The sequence below is a fragment of the Pleurodeles waltl genome, chromosome 11 (assembly GCF_031143425.1).
Source record: "Pleurodeles waltl isolate 20211129_DDA chromosome 11, aPleWal1.hap1.20221129, whole genome shotgun sequence".
Lineage (NCBI taxonomy): Eukaryota > Metazoa > Chordata > Amphibia > Caudata > Salamandridae > Pleurodeles > Pleurodeles waltl.
This window is the reverse complement of record NC_090450.1, coordinates 50303482-50328669: the sequence shown is the minus strand read 5'-3', so window position 1 is coordinate 50328669 and position 25188 is coordinate 50303482. Positions and strand designations below refer to the sequence as shown.

Below are 25188 nucleotides of genomic sequence, written 5' to 3'. Positions count from 1 at the left end.
GTGAATTCAAAAACTAGTAGGTCGTACTCCTAGCGGTAAGGCCTTGATGAATCCAATTTTGGAGGAAGTCGTTACTCCCAGAAGTAAAGCGCCCCTTAGCACAACAAGCAAAGCGTTTTCAGTTTCCAGAATACAGCGGCCTTGGCACGACGATCAAAGGCGTTTCAGAGCACAGATGTAAAGCGCTCTTGGCATGACAATTCAAGCGCTTTAGTCCACAGATGTAAAGCGCACTAGGCACGGCAATTCAAGCGCTTCAGTCCACAGCTGTAAAGCGCTCTTGGCACGACAATTGAAGCGCTTCAGTCCACAGATGTAAAGCGCTCTAGGCACATCAATTCAAGTACTTCAGTCCACAGATGTATTCTGAGTATGATCATAGTCCAAAGCTCCATCTGATATCACAGAGACACATTTAGTCAAAAGTCTATTGATGTGTTATATTTCTATAAATGAGTAAGTGCATATTTGTTCTAACTTTTTCTTTTCAGATCTCTCTCCCTGCTGTTCCCTACCCTAATTCCCTTCCCCCCTGACTGGCTTCATCATAACTCTGTGCTATAATAGCTTTCTGAGTTGGTGACGCCGGAAGGTGGGCCTTTTGTTCAGCGACGTGCAGATCCCGAGGAAAGGACACTGTGACACCTACCCCAAGTATACAGCAAGAGTGCCACATAAATCCTCTCACTTTGAAGTCAGAGAAAGAAAAGTAAAGAAGCGCACTTGGAAGACAATGTCTGATATTTGACCTCGGTCTTTGAATGCACAGCAAATGTGACAAGAACAAGATGTGCAGGCCTGTTTAGAGAAAGTGATCAATAAGGTTTGGGCAAGGGAAGGTAGAAGACAACCCAGACTGCCTAAAATAAAAAAGAAATAAAGCCAGCAAATGGAAAGCAAAAAAATTGGAGTTAGAAACCACAAAGCCAATGGCAACCAACGGGCAAAATGCATTCCTAGACCAGCATTCTGAATGTCCCCAAGATGTCTTTAGCAAACCAGACATCTGGCGACTGCGACCTACAGAGGTGAAGGAAGGAAGCCAGCATTTCCATTCAGTCTCCTGAATGGAAATGCTGTAATCCAATGAATAATTATGAGTGTGAAGTCGACATTTTTCATGCCTTTATCATCAAGATAGATCAAGTGGCATTTCTTCCAGACCAAAAACTATATAGTTATAGCTATCTTCACTCGAGCCAGTAAGGGTTTACTCGGGCAAGTAAGTGTTATCTCGTCTCCGTGTTTGGTGTGTACTGTAACTTATGATGGAATGTGTATGCTCTTGTAATTGGTGAACCTCCTTCATTAATTTATATATTGGAGATGGCAGAGTTAGTGGTGTGTGACCAAGCAGGACAGGCAAATGATACAATGCATTTTATCAATTCCTTTTGCTCCCTACTTCACCAGAAGTCTGGATGTCATCTTGTCAACTTGTCAGTGGGTGATGCCAATGTTGGCAGTGGATGTCGGCAGAACCAAACTCCAACGTAACGCCAGCACCTTGACACCCAGATATCTGGTTTGAATCAAGATTGTCACTTGACGGAAAATTGTGTAGTTCTGGGCAAATCACTGTGCCTAAACTTAAAATTTATAAGATGCTAGTGCAAATGTGAGTAATACAAAAATATAAGCCCCCACTTGAGATCAGTTCCCATAATGTATAGTGCTCAAAAGCTAATCACCTAGTTCAGTGCAATATATATGCACTGTTGGTGATTAAATATAATAATTGTTGTAAGCCTGTGGTTCTGTCTGTTCCTGCCGTGAAGAGGAGACTCGGAGTAGTGGGACTTTAAATTTGTGAACAGGTATTCCACTTGTTCAGCTTTGTGAATGCCCCTACCATTTGAGCTCTTGGTCACCCATCCTCATTTTGTGACAGCCAGATATAAGCCCCCATAATTTTTTTAATAACAATATATGCTCCATATCATTAATGGGGTTTGTTTTCGACTGAACCCAACATGACAAGTCCTGCCGTTGCTGCTGCCACTGGACCTCAAAGGAAACACAACCCTGTTGTTGCCAGACTCAAAGGCAAGCATTCCATATGACGGGTGAACATGTTTTTGGACACTTCACAGTAACTCGGACTCAGTGCATTAATATATGTGTGCAATTAATATTTTAAAAAACAACGAGTGACATGTATTATGTCTGCAACACGTGTTTCAGACATTAATGGAGACACACCTCTATAAAAAATACATTGATGACATACACAATGTTTATTTTGGTATAAGTATTCATAACCAAATTAATGCTTGCACCCAAATAAAAAGAACATTACAACCATAATCTATGTCCATGTGAGTACTTTTCAATGGGACCTGTAAGTGACTTGTTGCCCTTTCAGTTGTGAATGTGAGTAAGTACATATATACCACTGTTATACCAATTCTATTCCAATGACACAAAGAATTACACGGAAATACAAAATTTGGACACATTGTGTGAAAGTTGGAATCAAGCCACCAGACATGTACAACTACTCTCATGAACATGTTTTTGGAAATGTAACTCATATGTGACAGTGAACAATATTTGGATGGTACAATTTCCCCTGGCCCTGTTGCCCTTCACTTGTCTCCTGAGGGGTGTCCTCCTCATAAATGGGCATCTTTTGGGAACATATCTGGCACCTCATAACTTTTACTTGGGAGGGGTTGAGGCAGAGGGAGCTGGAGTTGGTGATTTGTTTGTGTCTGCATGTGTGCTACTTACATGTGGGTCTGGTGTTTGTTGGGTATGTTTGGTTGTGTGATGTTTTGCTGTGTGCAATATTCAGGTGAGAGTGGTTGTTTGGTTCTGGTTGTTGTTGTGATGTGTTAAGGTGTGCTTTTGTGTGAGTATGGCTGTGTATATGAGTGTAGATGAGTGTGTAATTGTGTGTAATTGTAGTTGTGGTTCTGTTATATACAGGTGTAGTATTAATAGCGTGTGTATGTTGTGCTTAGGATGTATGGCATTGTGTGTTTTCCTCATATAAATGTTGTGTTGTGGTGGAATGGCAAAGGATCATGGTCTGTATTTAGTGTGTTGTGTAGTGTGTTATGCAGGTGGACACATATGGCTACAGTAAATGGAGTGTGTTACCTGCATCCTTTCCATAGCCACTGCCATCGTATATTGGTTCCGCAACGGGCTCCCTCACCTAGGAATCCGCTGCCAGCACAACACCTGCAAAATTGTAACATCTAAATATGGTCAGTGGGAACTTGCCAGTCTGACTACGATGGAGTGCACTCTGTTGAAGTGGCCGGTGGTTTAGCCGCAGTACATCTAAATACGACGATTGGAACTCCATTAGCTTTATGGAATACTTCGGTCCAACACTGCAGCGGGACTGCGGTATTCTTGTCAAGATCTAAATCAGGCCCTTTGCTCTCAATCACAAAGTAAGAGTGGACCTCAGTGATGGGAGATTATTGAAATTATGGTGACAGAGCAGGTGTATCCCATGGGCAAGGCCACTAGAATAATGCAACAGGGGCAGACCAAATGATGTGGAAGGGTTGGGTAAATTAAGCAGCAAGAAAAGGCACATTAGAAGGCATTATGATAGTCTTACTTCGTTATTTTCTATTTTTTACACCTGTTAATTCTGGCTGGGCATTAGTTGCACTTGCTTAGTACCAGTTTAAGCCACAGATCTATCAATAAGCAACAGAAAGGTGACCCGTCAAACTTTTCAAAAAGCCTTTCACTGAGCGACAAAGTGTTGCTGTATTTTTAGTAACTTCTAAATAGTTTAACCTAGAAACATTTTTTTTTCATTAAAATCTGCAGATTATGCAGCATATGGTTGTTTATGTGGCAAATACGGTAAACCTATACTTATGCGAAAAATGGTGCACCCGCACAATTGCATAATTGTAGTGGCCCTGTCCATAGGCTAATGCCACCAATAGTGCAGCTCCCTTCATTTAGTGCAAATTGTACCCTGGATCTTCAGGTGCATTCCTGTTGTCTCTCTGAGGGTCATAAACTGTTAAACAGATCTTAAAGCTCAGTTATCATTCCTTTAACAATTTATTTATTGGTTATTTCTTTTTCTGTATTTCATGATTTCAGCTCCTTGAGACCCTCATGGGTGATTTGCCGTACTTTATAAATCATTGATTGATTGATTGATGATGCATCCTTTGAGATGCTTGCAAGCTACATAACGTCACTTCAGCACCAAATCCATTCATGTTCTAATCTGTGGCATTTCTGCTCTTCAGCGGATGTACTGAAACAACCTGATGGCATAGCAAACGCCTTTGATTTCCTTTCTGGCTTTACCTTTTCTGTATAGTTGGCTATATATAATTCGGCTAGCTTTATTTGTTTTAGGGGATTTGAAAGTGATGTTACTGTAATGAGGAATCTTATGGTTCAAACATATCCAGACGCCATCCACTGTAGTTTACATGTATTTACTTTATTGGGGGTATGTGTGTAGTTTGGCCCTAGCCCTTAAGGTAGTGGAGCACTTAATAGAGGAAAAAGCCTCATCATTCCAGATGCAAATTACAGATCTTCAGGTGGGCAACTACAACAGCATCAAGAGGCGAATGCACAAAGTGCCACGATTTTACAGAGAGTGTTAGATACGATGAATTACATATATTTATAGAACAATGAGGACGCTGTACAATATCAAGGATGAGTACACAAGAGAAATGATAGGCACCAACTTTCCAGGGTGGCACATTTGGCAAAGGGAAGGATGGCAGAAATTTGGAAGGGGGGAACTGGAGAAGACAAACAAAGTTAGCTATTTTCCAAACATTAAAACTGATGGGCTAACAGAAGGGGAGGCTAGTCATCTCAGCTTCTTGAAATGATGCTGGTGAAGTGTGGGAATGAGAGCGTTTTGGCCAGATTGTAGGTGGGTTGGTGTGTGAGGATTTGCAAACGATGCTTCTAGTTTGCATGCTACACAAGCTAGGAGGAGAGCCGGCTGTTGGGCTATGAGTATTAGGGTAATGTGATCTTATCTTACTTTCAATTGTGATATTTTGTGCAGCATCCTGTTAGTGTATGCGAGGACCATGAATTACACTGCGGGGCGGAAGGTGTGTTGGGTTCTTTAAACTACTTAGAAGCCATCCCTATGCCATTAGGTTCAGTTCTAGCAAAAAATATGACATCAACTAAAACTTGTTGCAGAGTTGGAGAATCTGTCCAATTGTCAGTTTCAGAGGGTGTAGTTGCACTGGAAGCCCCTGCCGTCCCTAAGTACCTCCATCAGTTACCAGATGGACCTACTGCCAGTGACAGGAATGTGGAGATAGACAGAGAAAGGGAGAGAGAGAATCCCAGGCTGGAGTTCACTCCCAACTGGAATTATCCCCGCACTTTTGCGAAAGTGTACTATGCACCAGCCGGAAAACAGAGAAGGGCTGGTGACTATATCGAATCAGCTTGAGAAAAAATATAAACACTCACAGACATTCAGGCCCGTATTTATACTTTTTGACGCAAACCAGCGCTGGTGCTGGTTTGCGTCAAAAATTTTACCGACGGCTAACGCCATTCCTACGTGCCATGCGGGCGCCTTATTTAAGGAATGACGTTAGCCGGCACTGCAGACTGGTCAGAGTAAAAAAAAAGACTCAAACCAGGCAGCACCGGCGTAGGGGAAAATGGGGGTTGTGCTTCAAAAAATGGTGCAAGTCAGGTTTGAGGCAAAAATCATGCCTCAAACCAGACTTGCGCCATTTTTTGACGCACAACCCCCATTGAAATGACTCCTGTCTTAGCAAAGACAGGAGTCATGCCCCCTTGCCCAATGGCCTTGCCCAGGGGACTTCTGTCATTGGTCATTGGGCACAGTGGCATGTAGGAGGGCCCACATTAGGCCCCCCTATGCCACTTTAAACAATATTAATAAAATACTTACTCAACTTACCTGTACTTACCTTGGATGGGTCCCCCCATCCATGGGTGTCCTCCAGGGGTGGGCGAGGGTGGCAGGGGCTGTCCCTGGGGGCAGGGAAGGGCACCTCTGGACTTCTTCCATGGTCAGAGACCATGGAAGTGAGCCCACAGGTCCCTTAACCCCTGCCCTGACCCAGGCTTTAAAAAACTGCGCACATCAGGCTGTGTTAAGCCCCGCCCCCTCCTGTGCATCAAAATGATGCTGGAGTATAAATAAGGTGCACAGACCTTAAAGTCATATTTTTAACGTGAACGCCTACATTGCATAACATTAACGCAAGGCAGTTTCCCGCATCCAAAAAATGTCGCAAACAGAGGAATTTTGACATCCGCGGACTCGCCGTCAAAGTTTAAATATGGTGCACGGGTTGCACCGAATGTGCGTCAAAAAAATGTACGCACATTCGGTGCAAACAGAGTATAAATATGCCCCTCTAGCTTTCTAGTTTGGGCAGTACTTGCTGCTGCGCTGAGCGACAAACTGACCAGGCGTCCAGTTTTTAGCCCACGGATGCTGCCGCAAACACATAGATGACCATAGAATTACAAGAGGCAAACCCACCAACAAAAGATAGTGAGGCAACAGGAACTAGGATATTAAAAACAATGGGAAAAGGAAAAGCACAGGAAATGTGAAGGACGGATTTGAGTGTAAACTGGTATGTAGATAGAGGGAGAGCCAATTCGACTGGTGAGTGGTGACATGCTGCCAGGCGAAGCCTCTGAACCATGAATAATTTGAAATAGAAATCTGCAACAATTGACCTGGACATGACCTTAACGCCAAGAAACGAGTATTTGAATTCATGCAGTTAGTGGTCTATTGTTCCTGTTCCCATCATTTTCCTCTAACCTGTCTTTCATCATTTTCAGTCGCTGTGGATACTATGCTGTCTCTGTGTGTCCTGAACCCTGATATAAATACCTTCCATAGTGCTATGGGGGCAATTTTTGATGCTAGTTTTAACATCCTTAAAATGACTGACTTTCCAGCTGAACGCATCACATTTAAATCTATTACCACATAGGCAAGCTCTACTTTAATAATCTGAGCTGTATGATAGAGTCAGCCAAATAAATCTCTTGCAAGATTCATTTCAAAGTGGTTCGAGTTTGATATATTCAAGCCAAATTAATTTTTACACAAGAGGTGTTGTCCTAAATACATACATTTATGCTTGCCAATCTTAAAATCATGTTTAGAATGGATACCGTATGCCCAGCCGTAGGTCTGTGCAGGCCACTTTGGGCAAAAACCCCAAAACTCATACTAATATCTGTGTTTGCTGCACACTGCAAATTTCATGCATTTATGATCAGTGCATGTATTTTTCCTCAGATTCAAGGCTATTGTATTTGTGGCAGAGCCTTGTCACAGTCCACGTGAGGGCTGTGCACACAGATAGAGCAAAAGCAACATCAAATTTTTCACAGACAGAGCCTACCAAAGTGAAAACAAGTTAAATCTCGATAGAGCCTACCTTATCCAAATTGAGCAATTTAATTCAATTCAGAGAATTTATTGAGCGCATGGATACAACGGACTTTCACTGCTACAACTAGACTTCTAAAACATAATGTTTAATCAAACAAGTTTGTTCTAAGCTGTTTCCTGAAACTGAGTACATTCTCATTCTGCCTGAGAGCTGGTGGAAGGGAATTCCATAATCTGGGAATGAAGGGCCTGATTACAACCTTGGCAGATGGGATACTCCGTCACAAACGTCATGGATAACCTGTTCACCATATTACAAGTTCCATCATGTCCTATGGAACTTGTAAAATGGCGTCCGGGATATCCGTCATGTTTGAGATGGAGTGTCCCATCCGCCAGGGTCGTAATCAGGCCCTAAGTATGCAAATTAACGCTCCCCCACTCCTGGCCTTCTTCACCTTTGGGATGACTAGGAAATTTAGGATCTGTGATATTAAATCTCATGTAGGACAGTAGAGACACACAAATGTTGTGAAATTTGGCACCCCTTCCTGTGCAAGGCATGGTGGGCCAGGCAGAGAGCTTTAAATATCATCCATTTTAGGGTTGAGCGCAAAGCGCTCTGTCCCTCGTGTAATCTCTCTATGGGCTTTTAACGATGCCCAGCAGATTGGTTGGTTTGTGGGCTTGCCTTTTACAATTCACTTCATTTCATTAGTGAAAGGCGTGCTGACGTCATGCCTTTTCCGGCGTTTAGCCCTCCTCGAGAGCACTGGCCAACTATTGAAAACATGCTAGGCTCCATGTTTTCCGTATGGTTTCTGGACTACTTTTTCTCTTTATTTTGCAGCAGCATGATCTTGCTCAGCAGTAGTCATGCACTTTGCATGACATTAACCCTATTACATGTCTAATTGCACTTTTGCCGGTTAGATGGATAATTGCACTTTTGGCGATACATTTCACTGCGAGTGAATTTCTGTTTCCTTTTGTGTGTCTCCATAGGTTTGCTTATGTGAAACTGTTTTACTTTTCAGTTTATGTGACAAGAAAAGTCCAGTTAGGAGTTTAAAATGCAAATAGCTCTAACTCGAGCAAACGCGAGACACGTTGCATTGCAAATGCTTGTATGTTTTTGCAGGCAGTGTAGCATGGCTAGAGTAGGCAAAGCAGTCTGAAGCTTTGGGGTTCTCAGAAGAATCCTGGCCGCAGCGTCTTTGATCATTTGGAGTTTTTTAATCACTGATTTCGGACACCCCAAATATAGGGAGTTCCCATAGTTTACCTGTGATAGTCCCAGGTCCTGTATACCCACTCTCAATGCAAGGCTTGGCAGGCAGTACAGAAGCTTCCATAGGTTCTCAGAAGACAGTAGTAAGAAGCAGCTTGATGACAATTTTCTGGCCTGGGCTTTCATAGTAAGTTTGCTCTCAATTATGAAGCCCAGACTTTTTACTTCTGACTTGAAGGACAGGTGGCCTCCTAGGGAATTGGGCCGTCTGAGTTCATCTCATAAGAAGCGATCATTGCCAACTACTAATACCTCCAATTTGTCACTATTTAGTTTTAGGCAACTGCCCACCATCCTATCTGCAACTTCTTTTAGGCAGGAACTGAGTTGGTGTGATATTGCTCTTGTACTGAGAGTGAGAGAAACAATAATCTGTGAGACAACATTCAGGAACCATTGCAACATATGATTTCTGCAAGTGGGTGTACATATAGATTGAAAAGTGTGGGACTCAGTGACGATCCGCGTGGGACCCCAGATTTTAGGTGATGGGAGGCACTTCACTGACTTGAAACCTTCTGTTGTTTAGGAAGGAGGTGAACCATTTCTGTGCTAGACCAGTAATACCAGCTTCTTCCAGTCACCATATCAAATGCTGCACTCAGGTCGAGCAAAATGACAGGGGCTGATCCCCCTTGGTCGAGGACCATTTTTAACTCTTCCATGGCTGCTAGGAGAGGAGTTTCCATACTGCATCCAGGACAAAAGCCTGTTTGAGTAGGGTGCAGTATATTAAGGTATTAAAAAAAAACGAAGAGACGTTTATAAATAAATTTCTCCAGTAATTTGCTGACGCCTGGGAGTAGTGAAATTGCCCTGTAGCACTCCACAAGGGATGGGTCCAGGGAGGGCTTTTCCTTTAACAAAGGCTTGGTAATAGCACATTTCCAGGCCTCTGGAACAATTCCACTTTCCAGTGACCGGTTTTAAATGCCAAGCGGCACTGGAATGATTGTAGGGCAGATTTGTGAAAAGTGGAGCTGCACACAGCGCAGCTCCACTTTTCTAGCACCCCCTAGCGCACCCCTAATGCCACCATGTGTGCGCCGTATCTAAGATACGTGGCCTATGGCGATTGTTGGGGAAGTAGTGTCAAACTTTTTGATGCTAGTTTGGAGCTTTGCAGGATTAGCTTCAAAAGTTTTGATGATAAACCTGCAAAGCCCTTTGAGGCCCATTGTAAACAACAGTGTGTCTCCTTTTAAAGCCTGCGTTAAAAGTGCAGAAAAAAATGACGCAAAGAAATTTCTTAGATTTCTTTGCACCAGTTTCACCCCCACCACCCACACCCCCCAGCGGGGGAATGCCCCTTTGCATACATTATGCCTGGCGCAGGCATAATGTAGCGCAAAGGGTTACAAAGTGGCGCAAGGCATGCATTGCGCCACTTTATAAATTTGGCGTGCCAGTTTTGGCTTCGTTGGACCATATTAGCGTAAAGAAAGTGCCACTATTGTGGCACAAGGAGGCTCTAGGGGCCCTTAAATCTGCCCCTATCTCTCCTCCTTTCAGTAGATCTTCAGAAGGTGCTGGATCCAACGGGGAACTCGATTTCACAGTTTTAGCAAGGTCAGTTATGTCAGCAGAGTTTGGAAAGACTCCCATAACCTCCTACATGCAAATTAGGCTCCCTGCAATCAAACCTAACTACATTTCCGTAAATTATGCAGACAGTGACTTACACCTTCTTTGGAAGTACAGTATTGGTAGAGTTCGCAACATATCAATTAAATGTAATGGAGACTGAGCTCACAAAATCCATATTAATCTATTGTTTCTGGTCGCTCACTTTAGGAGAGAAATTATTTCACCGCATGTAGCACCACCTATTATTAGCCCAATCCCAGCAAGCTCGGCCCCCCAGGTCCACGTCAATTATGTCTCAGGGAGTGACGAAAAATTCAAACAAAATTGAGCAAAGGCAGAAGCTGCAAAGTCCCAATGAAATTTAAATGTGCAATAGCATAAACAGCACTACTATATCTGCCTGCAGTGTGTTTTCACAGGAGGGGGTTCTAGCTTGGTTTCTATTAATGTCTTTGCTGGCAGAGCCCAACAGTTTTACATTCGATTTGGCAAAATGATGGTTATTTCAAGCACCGACCCATATACACAGTATATAAAACATACTAATGACCATCCCTTGTTTAAAAATACTCCAAAAAAATAAATAAAAGCAAAACAAGATGGTTCTTAAAAGTATTCCTGGAACCCTATTCCGTCTAGTTTCATCATAAAAGCAGTAGGTAGGTTAAGCAAAACAGTATGTCTTGTAGAAAGATGTTTTGATGGAGAAAACTTAAATATTAAGGCGAATCTTCTAATGGAATTTCTTCTACAATATTTCTCCTTTTGGAATATTTTTTGCTAGACTTGGCACTTCCTACAGAAAGATTTTACATTATCACCTAATTCTAAATCAGGGTGCTAGTCCCAGTGGTTCATTATGATCATTGATGGGGCTACTTGCCCTGAATAAATTGCATTTTGAGTAAAACAGGAGTGTGTTCCCAATGAAACCTATGTAGCTTTAGGCAGTGAGTGAGATAATGCCGGGTGTTCATGTGGCCAGCTGAATCACCCAAGCAAAATTAGTAACAATTATTAGAATTACAGTCAATGCCTCGATCATGGCCTAAATTGATTGACCAACTGCAGTAAACTGGTTTGTATTGGATTGCACTTGTGTTTTTTTAATTTGAAATGTGTTTTAAAAGCTAACCGCAGAAGTGTCTTTCACGTGATAATTCCTAATTAATTTTCAGTGCTATAACACTTCTTACTACCACCCAATTTAGTAGTGCATAATTTATCGGACTCAGAAGGACAATGGCTGAGTTGATCTGTTGGTACTTAATGGCGAGTAAGTAATTTAATCAGCTATAGTACTGGCTGCACAGAAGCAGATCGATTTAAATTAAGGGGCATATTTAAAAGCCCCTAGCGCCATTCTATAACCACATTAGCATAATTTTTTTACTTTAATTTGGCGTTAGAAGACTAAAAACGCTGCGCCATATTTACAAAGTGGTGAAATGCATGCATTGTGCCACTTTGTAACGCTTTGCGCTACATTATGTTTGCGCTAGGCATATTGTATGCAAAGGGGGCATCCCCCCGTTAGGAGGCCAAAAAGTGGTGCAAGGAAATCTAAGACATTTCCTTGCGTCATCTTTTTCGGCTCTTTTAACACCTGCTCAGAGCAGGCATTAAAAGGGGGCCATGCAATTGATTACAATGGGCCGCTATGTCCTCTTCAGGAGAAGCACCACAATTTTGGTACTCCTTCGGCAGAGTTCATCAATAGTGTAAAAAAATTACGCTATTACCCCCAACCCTGCGCCATGGTGTGCCATATTTTAAATACGACGCACGCATGGTGGTGGTAGGGGGATGCTAAGGGGTGCCGGAAAAGTGGCACCACACTGTGTTCCCCACCACTTTTCTTAACTATGCCCCCAAGTTTGTACTTTAGAAGGCTAGAAGAAGCAAATACACAGCACTTTTATGATAGAAAGAGCCCAGCCTGTATACATTAAATATAGCATAAATTGAGACAATATAATTCCTGTTAAACCGAGCAGATTGACCAAAATTACCATTTCCAATGACAAAATAAAAAATCTTTGAATTAACTCACATTCACACATTTAATTGCCATAGTTGTGTTGTTTATTTATGAAGGATGGTTTTCTGACCTTTATCTTGGAATCAAACGAAGAAATTAGAACCATTGGTAGAAATATAGGAGCACAACAAGAGACCTGAGACCAAACTGGATACGCCTGAAAGGTAACACTATCCTCTTTTGCCTGACCGTATATAGCTAGGAGAGGAAAGAAAACAAACTAACTTCACTTCTGGCTAGCCAACAAAAGACAGATTTCATTGGATCATTTACTGTACTCAAATTGATTTATTAGGAAGTCTAAGGATATCCTCCTCTTTATGAGCTGAATTGTCTTACATTGCAGATGCAGGATCATGCCAGATTTCCAGAATAAACACCCAGTATATATAAAGACGTTTAATTTAGATTTCTTTTATTCAAATAATCTTATGTTGATATCCCCAAAATGTCAAAAGATGGTAGTCATCTAGCTCTCCTGGACCTATGTTGGACAGGCCACACTTCCAGTCTGCCTCAATATTTTAGTAGTGCCCTGCTTGATTCACCCTGTTAGTCAGACCTCTGGCCCAAAATACCTATAAGAGGGATTACATATATGCCACATAGACATTAGACTCCAATCCAAAATCTCTGTATAATTGTGTTTCTTCCCTCAATCATCTTCCCTCAACTATACTTTGCATTGGAACTCTCTGGACACTTTTTGTAAGGTGTTTATTAAGGCTTTACCAACATCATGGCTTACATTTGTCATATACCACAAAAGGAATAAAGTTGCATTCTTAAAGAAACCCCACTCACGAAAATGCATTCTACTCCGAAAATGCACTGTACAAAGATACTATCTATCTAAGCCAAGAGGCTGGTTCTGCAACCTGTTGGGTGAGTACCTGGTTTTGCAGCTCAGTAGCATGGGTCCCAAAGTACTGAACGGCTGCTTCCCACAAGATAGCCCCCCAAATTGGTCGAGAACTGATGGGAAAATCTGCTCCTTTCTCGACTATACCATCTGCAATACAGAAATGCTTCCCCTTCATCAAAAATTATCACATGGCCACACGGGCAGAGAGCGATCACTGCCCACAGATCACTATTCAAACGTCTAATTTACCTCACCATGTCACAGCGAGAGTCGAATGCAGAGGATAAGCACTGAGAATCTTAGGTTTCTCAAATGGAGTGGCTCTATCAGTGTAATGGCTGAATGTATTGAGTATTTAGATGCAGATGATGCTGGCAACAAGTCCCCGATTATGAAGTGGGTGCACCTTATCACCAGACTACTGACAAAACAGACAACCCATAGGAATGGCTCTTCAAAACAAATCATTATATCAGCTGTGATCAAGGATCTAAAGAATGCCCACAATAAGGCCCTGAGGAGAGTTTGAAAGAACCCGGGATTCAAGGAACTACTTCCTGCATTCATGCAGGCACAGAAATTTAAAGGCAGACAATCTTTGAAGAAAAACGTAAATGCTCAGAGCATTTTTGGACAAAACTTCTCTGTGCTAGTAAAGACTACAACTCGTGGGAGTAAGTAAAAGGAATGGGCCAAGAGGGCTGGGCTGTGCAAATATAACAGAACCAGAATGGGCATCCATTCTTGACAGTCATTTTTCTGCCAAAACAGGAGAAGTCTAGTCCACTTGATAGGGGCACGCAAAGTGTCATCACAGCACCAACCTACACCTTACTCTGATATCCTGACCATTTGCATTTCCCAACCAGGGTACCGTCACCTCTCACACAGCATAGAGTATGTAATATCTAAAGGAAGATCAAATGGGGCTCCAGGGCCCAAGGCTTGCCACAGGCACTTTTCAAAGAGGATACAACATTCTGGGCTGGTGAACTCACTAAGGCCCTCATTACGACCTTGGCAGGCGGCTGAAGCCGCGCACCAAGATTGGACCGCCGCGGCCATCAGGAGATCCCCGCCGGCCCAGCCGGGATCTCGGCCGCAACACAGGAGCCGGCAGTGTTGCGGCCGTGCGACGGGTGCAGTTGCACCCGTCACGCTTTTCACTGTCTGCAGAGCATACAGTGAAAAGCTGCACGGGCCCGTGTCAGTGGGCCCCTGCACTGCCCATGCTAGTGGCATGGGCAGTGCAGGGGACCCCAGGGGCCCCGCGACTCCCCATACCGCCAGCCTTTTCCTGGCGGTTCAAAAGGCTGGCGGTAGGGTGACTCGTAATCCCCCTGCCCTGGGGGATTGAAACCGCCGGACCGTGGTCGTAATACTAGGGATTTCACCACCAGCCTGCTGGTGGTGAAATCCGCCACAACAACCCAAGACTGCCAGGGTTGTAATGAGGGCCAATGTTCTTTGATTACTGCCCAGGCTGTTCAGCAATACTGAATCATGGTGTGGTGTCATAATCCATCCGATTCACAAAGCAGGCTCAAGAACGGACACGAGCAACTACAGGTTAATAGCATTCCTTGACAAGGAAACTAAATACTATGCCAGCTGCTCCTGGAGGACCTGTGGTTGACTAAGTGGGCAAATTCCAATGCATCAATCAGGGTTTATGGCAAAGTTTGGCACACTAACTAACCTAATAGCAATATCAATCCTGATCGATAAGGCAACAACATCACGCTCCATGATGCATTGCTGTTTTGTGGACTTTAAGGCAGTATTCAGCTGGGTGCCTTGTGGGCCAAATTACAGAAATGGGGAATACCCTCAAATCTTCTGGATGTATAATCCAGTTGCACACTGATATCTGGATCTGCATCAAACTGGGAGATGGTGTCAGCCTGTCTAAAACAATACTCACATCCTGGGAAATGAAACAAGGATGTGTGTCAGCCCCCCTGCTTTTCAATTTGTTTATTGTGGACCTCTCACGGCTTCTCGATGCCCCCAACTGTCACCCCCCAAAGATTGGTGGCGCTTGGATTAGCAATATGCTGTATAATGACGGCCTTGCCATGTTCAGTCAACGGCAACTTAACCAACTATGGCCCTCATTACAACCTTGGCAGTCGGACGAGGCCAACTGCCAAGGTTGTACCGCCAGTCGGCCGCCCATTCGGCCAGAAACCCACTGGACGCATTTGGACATCTAGTCATGCCTCAGTGGGGGTTTCCCAGAAATCAATAATGATTCAGTGAGGGCCCCGGGTTCCAATAATGATGAAGTGGGGGTCCACAGAAGCCAAAAGGTTGGTAACCACTGCTGTAAGAGATTCATGGCATGAGACAATAATGCTAATGTGCCACAACCACAAGTCAGCACTCAGGAGCACGTTGAATAGCTGGGAAGGTGCATCCAATGTTTAAGGAAAATAATTCCAAGTTGATACTGTGGGCTCTTCTTGCAAAGCGTACTAAAGAAACAATACATATTTTGCTCCTGGACAAGGGTTTTTTTCAAGTCTTTTTGTAGTGGTTATTTGAACTCTGCAATAATGATAATGTTAGAAATTGTTGTCATGTGATCTGGTAGCATGTGTATCTCATTCTGGACCTCTATGGCTTGACAAAGACTGCTGACTTCAAGTGAGCCATATGGAGGGTTCTCTTTAAGAACTATATATTGAATATTGATTTTCACTTTTCAGGAATGTAACTTAGTGGTTGATCTTCAGTGGCTACTTTTCTTCCTTGTGGGTTCGGATGTAATTTTATTCATCTGCATTTCAGTGCTCCATAATCTGTTAAATAAATCAATAAAAATACTATTACATTAAGTATTGACAAAACCTTACAGATATGATAACACATTTAGGGGCATATTTAAAAAGAAATGTGCAATGCAGTGCAGAAAACAAGTTACTGTGCTGCATTGCATCATCTAGAGGGTCAGAAATGTAACATATAGTTAAAGAAACGGCAAAATTCGACTCTCCCCGCAGTGGCGGCCATTGAGATGAATAGTGCCAACAAAGACACTCTTGCGCTGTAGTGGAATGGAGGTCTGCGTTGTGGTCACGATGGTTTTTGTTGAGGAAGAGGTTCCTTCCTGCACAAAAGCTATCCTTTGAGGCTATTTCCTCTATGTATGTGTGCTGCAGAGTGCAACACAGAAGAAATAAGAAGGAAAAAATAAAGATATTTCTCCCTGTCGCACCAGCCTCAGACAGGCGCACCATTCTGAGGCAAAACGAAGTCTACATCTTTTTCAACATGGGTTTGCATCAAAATCCACGGGAAGATGCACAGGATCATTCATGGAACACCTACCTCATCATTGGTAGTAAGCGCTATACAAATACCTGATGCAAAGTGACGCAAGACAGCACAATGCTCTGTGGTCTAGTACTTTTTCTTACAAAATTCGCGAATCGACCTTTCGGTGGCTTTGTAAATTCCCTTAAAGGAGTTTTCATCAGAAAAGCATCATGAAGTGACCCAACCCCTAAGCAAAATCTTTGCAAACCTGAGTGCATATTTATACTTTTTTAGCGCCGCATTTGCGTAATTTTTTGAGGCAAAAGCGGTGCAAACTTACAAAATGCAATTGTATTTTGAAAGTTTGCGCTGCTTTTACGTAAAAAATGACGCAAATGTGGCGCTAAAAAAGTATAAATATGGGCCCTGATCTGTAATGTGGGCAGAGCACTCCAAACTCATTTAATTCACGCAATGGGAACATGCCAAATGAACACAGATTTTAGGAAAGGTCTAAAATTCATACTTCCATGCTAGAGCTTGGGAGACAATTAGCGTCAGCACAAACTACTTCAAATGGATATTTGCCAATGCTTTATTGCTTTATCAGAACAGAAGTGACTCATCTGCAATAGGGTGATTTTCCAGCTCTGGTTGCTTATGCTGCAAATTAAGTGGTGTTCTCTAGAAGGCCGTCCCGGCAGGGATTTTCTGGCTCTGGCTGCCTCCCCCCCAAAATATTTTATAGAATGTCGATTGACAATTGATATAGTCATCTCATTTAAATATTTCGCACTATACACATACTTCAGGATGGATTGGGATGACTTCACCTGGGCTATTCCTGCAATTAACTGGTGAAGTCATCAGATGACTTCAGAATGACTCCAGGAAGATCATCCTTTTTGACTAGGGATGACCGATTATGTGGAGAGCCACTTCTAAGGCACACGCTTATCGCTAACTCTGGCTATCTCTCTGCCAAATAGCAGATTACAAGTCCAGTTTGTCGTTTGGGCCACCGTGGCATGTGGCTAAAGCCATGCTTGCATGGTCAGCTCTGAGGCACCCTAATTCATGCTGAGCCTACCGCCCACCAGAAATGTACAGCTGCTCGAGGCCCCCAATGTCTGCTGGAAGTCAAAGTCATAACAGTGGGTCCACAAAGAGCAAACCATGAATCAGAGACAGGTGGGTACGGTGACATAATGTGGCTCATGCTCAGTCTATGGATGAGAGGAATAAATCAATTTCACAATTTGTTCCCATTCACAGAATTTGATGGAGGGGTGTCCGGAGGCTGAATGTTACTTGGACTTCTAGCGTGTCCCTGGGGACCTTCAACTGACACCACCAGTCAGTGCAGTGGAGCTCACCATGGCTCACAGACACGGCAATCTTTTGGCTGAAAGGTCTTTGAGGCAGCCAGATGGAGGAGTTGGGGGTTCCTATGATCTGCACAGTAGGTCAACGTTTCGGTCGGGGGAGAAAGGGCACAATTCCCATTGTGTGTACAACACAAAATTCTGGAAACGTTTGGGGTTGCCGGCCAAGGAGGAGTGGGAGAGACCGTGTGCACCTTATAAAAGGCACACTGATTTCTTGGTTATTTTTTAATCATATTTCATAATCGTAAAAAATACATTCAACCGATTGGGTGGTTTATAGCTGGAGGGCGGGCTCAGAGTTGAAAGTTAACTGTTAATCCCTCTCTTCCGACGCAGGTGAACTGTGTCCTACCGTATTTGCTAGTAGTGACACCAGCTATATCTGCTCTCAGAAACGACAGGAGCGCTTTATGAAGCGCTATATAAAAAGGCTTATTATGGTAAATCTGTTCAGTGTGAATTGCCTTCTACGATCTAATTTCGTTCGCATTCGCTTTCCAAAGATAGTTTTGGCCGTTCTGTTTGTTATTTTACTGGGGATTGTCGGTTTTTACAAAGGTGCAACCCGAGAGCGCCTGCTGGACAGTCCCATTGTTCTTACGCCCTGAGGGGAGGTCGTGCGCAAGCGGACACGTCCCCTCACAGGTCAGGGAGATGAGGTTAATCTCGTCAGGAGAAAACCAGGGCAGGCATTCCGGCCTGTGACGCAACAACCACGACACAGCCTGCGACATCGAATTTTAAGTGTGGGTCCTCCTTAGGTGTGCAGGAATTATTAAATATCGTGATATAAAAAGTGGATTTTCGGATTAAATCGTTGCATCAATTTGCTTTGCACTTAAAAAAAAAAAAAAAAAGATACCTGATAATGAGATGCGCAAACCGCTGAATGGAATGACGCTCGATTTGTTTCGTCGTTTTGCAGTATTTAAAATGTGGCCAAATCGATATGCTGCAACTGACACAACTATTCTTCTCTTAACGCCATCGGTTTTACCTTTGTTAAAGTCTAATCCATCGATTTTTTTTCTTCAGAAGAGACAAATGAGAGAGGTTGTTGTGTTACGGCCAGAGCTATGGAGTTTGGAGCAGGGGAAAAAAACTCGAGGAGGAGCTCGTGTAAAGCGCTCCAATACCTTCTAGTTCGCGCTGTACATAAAAAAATGCATATAGAAAGTCACCGCAAAAACACAAAACTGACATCAGTCTCTTGGAGCAGCTCTAAAAGTGTGTGCAAAACACACGTCTGACTGGACAGCACCTTTTTCTGCAAACCTTCATTTTTGCGGGACTTTTTATCCTTGTTATAAATGTAAGTTATCACCTCTGTCAACACCCCACACACTTTGTCCATTTATGTGCTACTAATATTGAATATAAGACGATCAATCTAAAAGAGATAGGCTGTCAGCTACACCCCTCCCCCCAGGCTCCTCCCTTTCCCTCCCTTCAATGATATACCCAGATGCATGCTCTGCAAGTGTCTCTCACTGACCTGAGGTGCACAGTGGACCAGGGAGACAATGGACAGGAAAATACAAGACGAAAAGGTACTGTCTGCTTGCCTTAATTTATTACAGCGCCTCTCTCACTTGCAAGCGGCGTTCGAGGCACGCTCAGAGCCACATCGGTTTTCATTTTGTTATTCACTCCTGTATATTTAGACCTTTAATTTTAGTGTACACAACCTCAGGGAGGGGCAAGGTATTGAAAGTTTGGATTTCAACATGTGTAAGCAGACAACTCTTTTCCAATCCCCCCTTCCCCCGACATTTCAAAATGTCAGGTACAAAATACTTTGTTAATTATTTACTTATTTGCTTTGGGAAGGTGAACTGAGCAACACTTCCAAAGTGCAGAGCCGTGCCTGGGCTCCTGTGCACCTAAAGCGCATCTTTAGGTGTCATGTCTCCATTTAGCATTTCAAGGCATAGCTGTGACTTTTGAAAATTACTTTTTTTTCTACAATGAATTCTATAAATAAATTTACAAAGCTCATGGAATTCCTGCTGGCCACTATTGTCTGTCTGTCACAGGGTCCGTGATAAGCCCTTCTCACTGCTGACTCGTCCTCTGCCCGTATGCAGCCCTCTTCCTGGAAACAGGGTTTTTAGACGAGCAGGAAAAACAACTTTTTGGTGTCAGAGGTGAACATGGCACAGAATTAGTCTCAAAGCTCATAGAAAAGCAAAGGTCGACTTTTGAGTGCAAAAAACCTGCTTCTAATGCATTTCTGAAGAGGTAATGTAGCTCAGAAAATGGATGTACTGATCACAAACCAACAAACAGACTTTAATACAGAACCACAATAATGTGCGGTGTGTTAGTGGTACAATGTCTGTAGTCAGTAAGAACAAGGTTGAGGCAAAAAAGCACAAATAATGCAGTGCCGGCTTTATTGCTGGTGGCGCCCTGCGCAACACTCTTTTTTGCCCCCCCAACCTATGACCACCTCCTCGGATTCCCTCACTACCACCCGGCAAATGTGTCCCTCATCTCTCCATAGCCCCCTTTACATACATTAATTTGTTTTAAAGCGCTTCTAAAGGCTGGTTTTATTAATCCATTCAGCTATCCACATAAAATATAGTCCTGTTCTTTGCAGCAGGCATATTAACCCTCTACGCTACTTTATGGAGAGTCAAAGCTGCCACTAGACAAAACTCCCATCTCTCTCCCCAGAAGGAGCATTAATCACAAGAGGTACCTTGACATTTTAATTGCTTCCTGAAAGCTGGGTGCACAAGGAACTTTTCAGAAGGTGCTTTTAAATTGCGAGTTTCATAAGTTATTGCTAAAGACATCGCTCCACTGAGGTCAGCGCCCCAATTCCATGTCAGCACCCGATGCGGTCGCACCACTCGCACCGCCCTAACGCTGGCCCTGAATACATGTACTCCCAGGATAAAGAAATTACTTTAAGAGATAAATGATGGAATTATCAGAAATAGGCTGTATCTGGTATCCTTGTGCTGTGAAAATGCATCATATTATGTTGCATGATGGAAACATGTCAAAATGTGGCACACGCACACACATGCAGAATGAAGAGTGCTTTTTTAATAACATTACTGAGTGTGGGGAGGACATTGACTTATGAGCGGCAAAGCTTCACTTAGGTCTTGCTCCCCATCTCCTCCATCAACATTGGTCATAAAAAGTAAATAGCCCCCTGCGTGTAATGCATGGTCCATGCCGTGCAATTTTGTATTTTGCACCAGTAGCATATTGAACACTGTCCATCTTCATATACAGTTTCAAGCTTATTAGCTTTTTCTTCTCATATTTCTTTAATTTGTAAAATGATACATTTATCACATACTTACATTTATCCATTTTGTCAAAACAAGACTTGCATCACCCGTCCACCAGAAAACACCTTCTTGCTCATTGCTGCTCATGTGTGCCACCTATTAAATTCTTATAGGTGTTGCCTCGGATCCTGAATCATTTTCTCCATCGTAACATGACAGATCGATGTTTCCACAAATATTGAGTCCAAAATATTGTGTTCACAAAATATCACGAAGATGTGGAGTTAAGAATGGTAAATCTATACTTACCTATTTTCACTTTCCTTCGCAATATTTTGATCCTCAATATTTTTGACACGATATTCTGCCCTCACAACAGTTCTGTCCCCAATATTCTGTCAGTGATCCGACAGATCATTTGTCAATTTTTCGTTTGCTAGCAGTTGTAATAATTGAAAGAGCCATTGACCAACCCTGGGAGAAGTGCTTTTCCCAATAGCCCATTACAAGCATGGATGATGCTCCCAACATCTGTCTTACTATTAACATATCTGCTTTACTGGTATTTTCCAATTCTTGATGTGTTACTACTAGCAGTATCACTTCTGGGCCATCTGAGATACAAAACCCAAGGCTCCATTGAGGTGGCTAAATATTTCTTTCAAACACGTTTTGAGAGGTGGACAGGTTTACTAAATCAATGTACCCATGTCTGTGGTACAGCTTCAGAACCTACGAGAGCTAGTGGGATATATATTGTGATATATATATATCCCCTGTATGACATACTTAAGAACATTTTTGCTTGGCACGCTAGATTGTCTCCCACTTCTTTTCAGAAATTCTAAATTTCCATTTTATCTGGAATCCCCACTTCATATATTTTGTGCCTCACTGAGGACCTTATAGAGGAATTTGAAGCTCTGATGCGTACGAGTACAGGGGTAAAGTTCCCTTGTTGATGCTGCCTTGTTCTGCTTGTGTAATGACCAATTTCCAGCTTGTAGATATTGTGAGCTATGATTCACTTGCTCCAAAGCTTTTTTTACTTGTTTTGAAGCTTTTAATTTCTTTCCATGCGAGTAAGCCTGATAGTACCATACAATCTCCCGCTCTTCAAGCCTGGAAGGAATATGCAGGAACAGCTGGCGTAAAGTTTGAATTCTAGTGGATTTGTGTATTTGGGGACTCTATTAAAGCCCTTGTTTGTCAGATGTCTCGGACCGTATTAACAAGAATGGCTAGCTATCCATTTTGCGATTTTTTGTGGCCTCTCTAACCATTTTAATTCATACAAAGGTCTTCTTACTAATGTTTGGCTGATTGGTACCATTTTCTCTGTTTCTATAGAGGTCCTTTCAATTTTATTTTGACTTGCACTGCTCTATACAGAAGCGAAACATGGATGCCATGGGCTATGCTCCCTTCAGGGTCATAGGCTCTGGTGCCACTGCACCTGCCTCATCAATGGTGGCCAGGGCCCTGGCTCTGTAATATGTCAGAATGCATGGGCATCTCAGACCTACCTTTTCTCTCAGGGATTTCGGTATCTTTGCACTCACTCGGGGCCTATTTTCTTCCAAAATGAACAATGTGAGCTCTTTTTGTAATGTTATCAGTTCCGCCGCCACAATTTTAGCTGAAATGATTCGGAACAGCTACAGCTTTAAAGAAGGATGCTCATTTTTATCCAGCCTGGTCCTGATATGTATAGTGACCTCCCTCTGTCCAAGTCTCGTTTTAGTTGTTGGTGGATTATTGCCAAATTGACTCCTGCCCATTCGTTCAGTCTGTCTGTTGGGACCACTCCCATATCTTTAATGGATTTATCTGACCCTTGAATGGGTTATGGAACGGGTCACTTCCATTGTTTGCTGTGGAAGGGTGAGATTTAGCATTTCCGACTTTTCTTTATTTATCTTGAAGCCTAATAAACATTCACATTTTTCTAATACCCATATAACCTCTGGTGGAAATGTTTCCGGCTTGGTAAGTGTTAAAACAATATAGGTAGCCAATAGGCATATCTTCTAATTTTCCCCTCCAAATGGTATTCCCAATATTTTGGGGTTTACGAAGTATTTTCATTGCTCTAGGCTCTACTGCTAGGGTGATTGAAAGGAGAACAAGCATTTGCAATGCTTGCGTCTCATGTTTGCTCGAGTTAGAGCTATTAGCGTTTTAAATTCCTAACTGGACTTTTCTTGCCACATAAATTGAAAATGAAAAGCAAAACAGCTGACATAAGCAAGTCAAGTCCGACCGCCACGGCCTCCATGAGCGTGAGCACAGGAGTTAATGGCTCCCTGCGTGAATGTCTAGAAAGGATCACGGCTGAGATGAAAGACAAACCAAAACCAGAGAAGGGGCCATCACACGCTGTAACAGGAGGAAGCGTGACATAGTGTGATTGCCAACAAAAATGTTCACTTAGAGAAATCGCCTGGACAGGAACTCAGCACACAAAGGAGGGATATTACACAAAATGCACCAATAAACATGAAACATTCAAGCACTGCAAAGAATGAATTGCAGTAGTGGGCGTGGTTAAAAGCCCACAGAGAGATTACAACAGGTCAAAGCGCTTGCATGCACTACCCAGAAAAGGGGACATTCTTGTCTCCCTTCCCTCTGTAGGTCAAATTGCTGTGCTGTCTGTCTGGTCTCCAGCTAGAATCCAAATTTAATTTTGTGCCCCAAATCTCTCTCTCTTCCAGGAGTTATTTTACAGAATTTCTAGCTGACTCAATCAAATGCTTTTTCTGTGTTTAGCTAACTAGTATAGCTGGTATTTGTATTTGGTTGGCCTTTTCTACTAGGCGTGTTACTCTTTTAAGGTTATCCCAGCTCTATGTTTGATAATCCCTACCTAATCAGCATCTATGGCAAATCCACCACTGGGCTGCTAGCCCATAGTGATGGTCGCACCCTTTTTTGGGCCAGGCTGGCCATCACAATGAACCTGCATAATGCTTGATGCCATGGCCATTGTTTTCACATTTGTGAAAAAAAAAAAATGCCAATTGACCAAGTGTTCTCCTTTCAGAAGAACTGCCACACTAGCGGTTGTTTTGAAGAAAGTGAGACCCCACCAGGTAGGATGGTGCCTGAAAATGTCAGATGGTGCTCAACCAGGGCCTCCGCTGATCTGCAAGTCAAGTAGGCTTCCTGCCAGTGTCTAAATGACCCTGTAAGTGTTACATTTAAAGTACATCACTCCTTCTGTGTGGTGCTAGTACTCTCATTGGAAGTTTGACATGTGTATTCACTTACCTGTTATGAGAGTTATTGTAAACTATTTGATTTGTATCTCTCGGCTCTTTCCCACTGTTTAGTGTGTCCTTGTTTCCCAGCTAGGTTTGCCCTATAGACATACATAAATGCATACAAAGTCATTAATCTCCTACTGAATGTGAAGCATCACTGCTGAAAAGCAACGGCTGTATTTTACTGCAAGTAAATTGACACTGCTGAAAAGTAGGGATAATGTCCAAATAGAAGTAAAGAGACCTTGGTGAAAGCCCTTTAACTATCCTGATAAATGCAGCAGATATGCTAAGAAACACTGCTACTCATCCATTAGAGGTAAGGCTCAGATTACTGGTAATTACTTGGGATTTGAGACTACAACAACAAATATTTCCTTTCCCAGTTGATACTTACTGAAAATAAAACAGAACTGCTGATAAGTTCTGGAACTGTCCAGATAAAGGCATTAGAGCCCCCCTGGCGCATGCCTGTGCCAAAGTATATGAAACCTGGCTAGAAGAAGTGTGTTGTCTAAAAAAAAAATAGCACCCCATGTTTGATAGTTGCATTTGCTAGACTTTAAAAGTAAAATATCCATTCACACGAACTCTAGCATATGTTTCCTGGGTATAATGACAGAATGAAAATATAGTTGTTATTTGGATAGGATATAATGTTAAGCAGAAAGGGTATAAGGTACACAGGTTAAGGGTATGTGGTTAGCGATTGCAGTTTGGGGCTAAAGGGGGAATAAGGATGGGTTTAGTGTGTAGGGGTTATTTGTTAAAATGGTATGGGGTTAAGTGATAATGGGGTAAGAGGTTAAACTTTAAGGATATAGAGGACAGGGTTAAGTGTATTATTATAGAGGCACATTCAT

At 42.8% G+C, this 25188-nt stretch overlaps 1 protein-coding gene across 1 annotated transcript in view; it reads left to right on the top strand.

The window, feature by feature from the left end:
• The first annotated feature begins 19267 nt into the window (after positions 1 to 19267).
• SLC2A2 (solute carrier family 2 member 2) overlaps positions 19268 to 25188 on the top strand; it is a 141499-nt gene continuing 135578 nt past the window's right edge. The window contains exon 1 of the mRNA XM_069213027.1: positions 19268 to 19355. Within this exon, the coding sequence (XP_069069128.1) occupies positions 19329 to 19355 (27 nt within the window). The 5' untranslated portion in view covers positions 19268 to 19328. The remainder of the gene's footprint in view (positions 19356 to 25188) is intronic.